General features: G+C 47.7%; 1 protein-coding gene across 1 annotated transcript in view; it reads right to left on the reverse strand.

Moving 5' to 3' along the window:
* Nucleotides 1–3,020, reverse strand: part of LOC143299143 (chondroitin sulfate synthase 1-like) — a 6,598-nt gene extending 3,578 nt beyond the window's left edge. The window contains exon 1 of the mRNA XM_076612272.1: nt 2,046–3,020. Within this exon, the coding sequence (XP_076468387.1) occupies nt 2,046–3,020 (975 nt within the window). The remainder of the gene's footprint in view (nt 1–2,045) is intronic.
* Nucleotides 3,021–7,500: the final 4,480 nt, after the last annotated feature.

Consider the following 7,500-nt stretch of genomic DNA (forward strand, 5'->3'; position numbering starts at 1 on the left):
ACCTTATTTGTCAAATTAACGACGTTGTGTTGTGCTGAGAAATACAGGCACACAGACACAGACCCCTTCCATAGCACAAGGTGCGTGTGGAATACCTGGAGGACATAATGCGCGCACACTCACACAAGCCTACATATAATAATAATAATAATGATAATAATGGATACTTGTTGAGCGCTTTCCTCCCTGAAAGGGAGCTCAAGGCGCTTTACAATAAACATAAAACGCGCGCGCACACACACACGCACGCACCCACACACGCACGCGAGGAGTCTGCGTGGATTATAACTGAATGTCAATGGAAACGGAGGGAATGTCTATGAAAAGGCGTTTTCAAAAAGATGTGTTTTCAGACCAGTTTTAAAAGATTGAAATGAGGAAGAGTGGTGAAGACGGTGTGATAAACTGTTCCATACTGATGGAGCTGAATGACAAAAGGAAGAATCACCAAAGGACTGGGTTTTAACACGGGAAGCGAGTAGCCGCCATGAATCGGAAGATGATCTAGGTCGTGGGGGTGTGTAGGTTTGAATAACTTCTCTCAAATACTGAGGGGCGGCACACGACATAGAGTTGAAGGTATGAGCTGCGACTTTATACTGAATGCGGGCAGAAACTGGTAACTAGTGAAGAGAATGCAGAAGATGAGTGACATTGTCAGTCTTTTTGGTTCTAAAGGTTAACCTTGCTGCTGCGTTTTTGGACTTTCTGGATTTTATGTATTGAGTATTGAGGACAACCGATGAGGAGTGAGTTACAATAATCAAGTCTGGACAAGACAAGAGAGCACACCAGAGTTTGTGTTGTTTGAGTAGTAAGGAGATGTCGGACGGAACTGATCTTTCGAATTTGAAAGTATGCAGCCTTGCAGAGGTTGTTTATGTGTTTCTTCATTGAAAGGTTTGAATCAAACGTCACACATACTCACACACACATACATAGCCACACCCACATCTCCCCCCCCCCCGCATACACACAGACGGAGAGAGAGAGAGAGAGAGAGAGAGAGAGTGTGTTTACTTCACAGACGAATCATGTTCTTTCTCTCCCGCTGGTGCAGGCAGGACAATAGTTCAGAAGCTACACACACAAAAATGACTGAAATGCAGAAAAAACCCAGAAAAACAAACAAAACAAAACAAACACTATTTGAACAGTAGGCATAACTGAGATCAATTTTTTTTCCAAAATAGAGTGAGTTGTAATGAACTGAAACAACTTCCTATGATTTGCTTATTTTACTCAGTCTTTAAGTTTAACATCACATATTTACCTCCTGGAAACAACTTACAAAAAAACAAAAACAAAAACAAAACAAAACACGAAAAACAAAAACAAAAACAAAACAAAACAAAACAACCAACAAAAAACACAAAAAAACAAAAACAAAAAACAACAACAAAAAAACTTCAGCGATACAGAGAATGATAAGACGTAAGGCAGACAGAGACAGACAGGCAGAGAGGCAGAGTCCGATCCGACTGATTCCCCCATGACAGAGAAGGAAACAGAATCCCCCACACCCCACCCCATCCCCAACCCCCGATCCCGCCTGTCAACAGGAATGCATCCTGTAATCGGTGGGTTATGGAAACAAAAACATACCCAACATGCCGCCCCCCTCGCATCCTCTCTCCCCGAAAACGGAGTATGGCTGCCTATATGGCGGGGTAAATAAACAAAACGGTCATACACGTAAAATGTTAAATGTTATATGTTTGTCAGAGTGTGTATATGTGCGTGCCTGAAATCTGATTGAATGACACAGGAAACGAATGATGAGCGCCCAGTGGCAGCCGTCAGTCGGTTCTACCCAGGTAGGCAGCCTGTTGTGCAAATGACTCCGTGTTTGTAAAGCGCTTAGAGCTTGGTCTCCGACCGCGGATAGGCGGTATGTAAGTATCCATGTCAATCAATCCTGTTCTCTGCAGTGTGGTCAGCAAGCCAGGCCAGCAGAATGCATACACACCCTACTCCCTCGCCACCACTCCAACCCCCACCCCCACCCCCTCCCCACGCTGCACCCCCGGCCCCCAGGCCCTGACCTGTCTGTGCGAGGTGCAGGCAAGGTGCACGTGCCGCCACACACAGCGCCCCAGCTCCGTGTCCTCATGGGCCGTCACCGTGCTGCGGGCGCACTGTCCCAGGTGAGGCAGCAGACGACGCAAGGTGGGGGGCGACAGCACCACCCCCGGGCCCCCCATGCAGTACACCTTCCCGGGGCCCAGCCCCAGGTGCCCCTTCTCCTCGGGGGTGCCTATCCCGGGACGGCCCATGTACCGAGGGAGGGAACCGTCCACGGAGTTCAGGAACTGCACCATCTGGTCGTAGCGGAGGTACAGGTCGTCGTCCGCCCTCAGGAACCAGCGGAAGCTGGCGCCGAAGCTGTGGAACATGTGGCGGAGCATGGCGAAGCACTTGGCGCGGGGCGGGTAGGCGTCGTCCCGGACGTCGAGGAGCTCTACTACCGGTAGGCCCTGGAGGATCTGCACGGGCTCCTCCCCGCTGCCGGAGGTCCAGTTGGCGGGCAGGGGGTCCGAGTCGGGGCCACCCTCACGTCCGATGTAGAAGACGATCAGTCCCCGGACGTCCCGACCCCAGGTGGCGTAAATGGCGGCGGCCCGCGTGGCCAGGTTGTGTCTGGAGGTCATGACGCCCACCATCAGGGTGTCGTCCAGCCTGGGCGGTGACTCTCGGCTCACGGGGCTAGAGATGTCCCCGCCAGACCTTCCCTTGCACGACGCAGCTGAAAAAGGTTTGTTGTGGACAATGACCATGCGCCCCAACACGTAGCCGTAGATCAGTGACAGGACGTCCATGGTCAGTCGTTTCCACTTCACACGCATGTTGGTGGCTTTGGGGTTTGTTTTTTCTTGGGGGGTTGCTGTTTCTGCCCACAGAGCTACAGAGCTGTGCACGAGGCGAGGAGCACAAAGCATGTGGCGATGCTGGTGGGCTGGAGGAGCGCAGTGCGGCAGGTGTCTGGCCAGTGGGCGGGGACACGATTCGTGATGAATCATTCTCGTCACGTCAGTCTGACAAGCTGGCGACCTCTCTCTCTCTCTCTTTCTCTCTCTCTCTCTCTCTCTGTATATATCGGGTGACCTAAAAAAAAGTGAACCGCTTTTTGAAAAGTATTTTCTCAGTGATAGAGAAACCGAAATCATTGAACATTTTAACACAGTAACCCAGTAACCTCAGGGCATCATCAACAAGTCTGCAAATATCTAGAAGTTCGGACGCAAATTATGTGAGTATTGTCAAATTCAAAACAGCATGTCAAAAACTCCGATATCAGAGGAAAACTCACTTATGATCAGTTTATGCTCAATGTGGCCTCCATCTTCCTCCACGACTAAACGAAGCCGTTTCTTCCAAGCAGAAATGCTTTTACTTATTTCTTCCACTGATATCTCCTCCCATGACATAATTATCCTATCCTTTAACGCCTGCTTGGTCAATTTGTCTCTCACTCCCCGGAAAACTTTCTCCTTCAGAGAGTCCCATATGGCATCATCCATGGGGTTACAGTCAGGACTTTGTGGAGGCCATTCATCCTTCTTGATGAATTCTGGTGTTGTCTCCTCCAGATGGGCCTGGGTTACCATACTTGTGTGCGAAGGAGCCCCATCTTGCTGAAACACGTAATTGTTTCTGGGATAAAGACGCCTACAATCCGGGAGAAGATTGTCAGCCAATAACTGAATGTAGCTTTCACTATTAACCTTGGCTCCGTCAGTGTCAATAAAATGAATGTTTGTTTTTCCTTTCCATGATACTCCAGCTGAAATCATTCTCTTTTTTGAAAAACTAGAAGTCTCATGATAAAGGCGAGATGGCTGAATTTCTCGTTTCCGTTTTCCATAAACGCGATCGTTTTGGCGATTTTGAGCTATCTCTAACGTAAAGTCTTTCTCTTCTGTGAAAATGATCCTTTTCACATCAGTGGCCGAGTAGCGGTCATTCAAGTTACGGCAGCGAGTTTTTCTTTTCCCCCTAACATTTTGGTCCCTCCTTGATACCCGTATCCTCTTGAAGGGCTTCAGCTCCAGTTCTTTCGCCATTCTTTGCACAGAAGACTTGCTCACCTGTAAATCGCTTGCAACTTCTCTAGGAGATTTGTGGGTCCCTGGGTTCTCCTCCTGGGATTGAATCAGTTCCTCAGCACGGTCCTTGTTCTCCTCCAAGCATGAGGTCTTGGGTCTGCCACTGCCAATTTTACGTGCTACCCTGTAGTGCGTATTTTAGCGATAAGTCTATTTACAGTGGCATGACTCCACCCCTTGCCTGGAAATTCCTTTACGATCCTTCTTCCACCCCAGCCTTTCTCCTTGAAACAGTTTTCAATGGCAACCTTATCACTTTCACTCAAAGGCATGGTTGATCCTTCCAAACTGAAAGTTTGGACAGAACTGATTTTGACAATGAAAAAAAAAAAAAAATCAATAGACTTGACATCCAGACAGGATATTTTTAGACTGACACTGGTTGACAGATGCCAACACCTGGCAGCTGGCATGAACATGATGAAGGTCACATTGCACAGCTCTGATATTGGATTTTTTGACATGTTGTTTTGAATTTGACAATACTCGCATAATTTGCGTCCGAACTTTCAGATATTTTGCGGACTTACTGATGATACTCTAAGGTTACTGTGTGGAAAATTTCAATGAATTCGGCTTCTCTGTCACTGAGAAAATACTTGTCAAAAAGCGGTTCACTTTTTTTTGGGGACACCCGATATATGAGACAATTGAACATCTGTTGATTACCTGATCTGAACGTTTCAATTATAGTTGAGCAGCCTGAGGCCAGCAGGTGAACGTACGTGGTGTCGGGTCACTCACGCTGAGAGCTATCTCTCTCTCCCTCCCCCTGTTCTCCCGTCTACCCTCCCCATCCCCGCTTTTTCAACGCACCCCCTCATATAATTATTACGTCACCCAGTCACACACACTCTCTCTCTTGTGATTAGCTCCTTCTCTTTCTGCCCCCCCCTCTCTTTCTCCCCCCTCCCTCTCTTTCACACTCTCTCTCTCATTGATTCTCTCGTTCTTTCTGACCCCTCTCACCCCCCCCCCTCTCTATCTCATTGATTCTCTCCTCTTTATGTCCCGCCCAACTTCTATCTCTCTTTCTCTCTCCCTCATCTCTTTCTCTCTCTCTCTCCACGCCCTCTCTCTCTCATCGATTCTCTCGTTCTTTTTCTGCCCCCTCCCCCTCTCTCTCTCATCGCTTCTCTCGTTGCTTGCTGCCCCCCCTCTCTCTTTCATTGATTCTATCGTTCTCTTTCTGCCCCCCTCTCTTTCTCTCTCCCCCTCTCTTTCTCTCTCCCCCTCTCTCTCTCATTGATTCTGTCCTTCTCTTTCTGTCCCCGTCTCTTACTCGCTCTCCTTCATTCTCTCCCTCCCTCTCTCTCTCTCTCTCCCTCATTCTCTCCTTCCCTCCCTCCCTCTCTCTCTCTCCCTCCCCCCTCTCCCTCATTCTCTCCCTCCCCCTCTCTCTCTCTCCCTCCCTCCCTCTCTCTCTCTCCCTCATTCTCTCCCTCCCTCTCTTTCTCTCTCTCTCTCCCTCCCTCATTCTCTCTCTCTCTTGCGCCCGCTTCCTCTCTCTCTATTTCTTTCACTTTGTCTCTCCCACGTTGTTTACCACCTCTCTCTTCCACCCCTTTCTCCCCCTCTCCCCCTCTCCTCTCTCTCTCTCTCACACACACACGCACGCACGCACACGCAAGCTATAACTGAATAACATTGAAGTATGACATTAAACAACTCCAACCGAACAAACGTGACCTTAAGGGTGTAGACGCCAATAGGTCGTTGAACTCCAACAAGGAGTATGACAGTCAGTCGTGTCCGACTATGACCATCAGCAGAACAGCAGAGGACGCAACTGCTGTCCTGACTATATGGGCTAGAATTTGATAATAGTGGAGAGTGCCTTTCCCAAGTCACATCCCCACTCTCTCGGCCAAGAGGGTATTTGGACAGTCGGCGTTGGGATGGTTCCCAAAGGCCAAATAGCCCCCCCCAAGGCTGCTGCACTGAGAGCCAGTGAAATGTTGCCTCCAAGTTTGAGAGCCATAATCCTTCACAAACGACGAAGCTGTAAATGACTTCCCATTACAGTGGACAAACCATTGATCATACAGCTCTCACTCTGTAGTGAACAGACAATAAACCCAATAGCACACACACGTACCCCCCCCCCTCCACACACACACCCCGCACGCACATGCACGTACACATACACACACACACACACGGACGCACACACAGATGATACACACACACACACACGCATTCGCTTATTTGTAATCAATCAATCAATGGATATATTTATGTATATATTTGGTTCGGATAAAGTTTTTGTCACAGAGAGAGAGAGAGAGAGAGAGAGGAGAGAGAAAAACAGACGGACGGACGGACAGACAGACAGAGGCAGAGAGTTTCGATGGTCAAATCAAATCAAAAACACTTTATTAATCCACATGGAAATTAAGTTGTGCAATCACAGGCTCATTGTAAACACTGGCATAAAATCATGCGCAACATAAGAAGAGATTAAAACTAGTCAAATAAGAATTCCCAATAGCTCACGATATACTAACCCCCACCCCACCCCCAGCCCCCCCACCCCCCACATACTCATGTTAAGACAATAGGGTATTGCACAACAATATTAACAAATGAAAACATCCAACAAAAAAAGGTTATATGATTACTAAAAATGACATGCGCGCACCCACGCACACACACACACACACACATGCACACACACACACACACACACACACACACACACACACACACACAGACACACACACACGCACACACACGTTAAGACCATAAGGTATTGTACAACAATACATAAATAAAAACATCAAGGGAATAAATCGTATATATAAGTAAAATGCACACACACACACACACACACACACACACACACACACACACACACACACACACACACACACACACACACACACATTCACACACACACTCACACACACACACAAACAACGTATGCATGCACATAACATATGTCACGCCAATAAGATTAGAACATTAACATTAAGATACATGAAATCCAAGTAAAATAAGAAAATATTTAAAAATCACTTCCGATCACACACACACAGAAATGCTTGCTTGCCCGTGCTCACCCGCTCAGTCCCACATGCACGCATAATGTCTGCTCCCATACACTCGTCTGCTGGTGAAGTTCAGGTGTTGCTGTGGCGAGTGGGCTTGGGGGGTGGGAGGGTTCACTTAGTGTATTGGATGTTTTGATTGTGTGCGCGAATGGCTGTAGGAATAAATGAATTAATGTATCGAGATGTTCTTGCGCGTGGAGCTCTAAACCTACCACTTATGTCTGACCTTCTGCTATTGATGTCATCATGTAGTGGGTGTCTTACGTCGGTCAAAATTGTTATTAGTCTGTCAGTCAGTTTTCTATTGTGCATGTCACTAAAGGTGTCTTGTCTTATACCCA

This window comes from Babylonia areolata, chromosome 24 (genome assembly GCF_041734735.1).
Source record: "Babylonia areolata isolate BAREFJ2019XMU chromosome 24, ASM4173473v1, whole genome shotgun sequence".
NCBI lineage: Eukaryota > Metazoa > Mollusca > Gastropoda > Neogastropoda > Buccinidae > Babylonia > Babylonia areolata.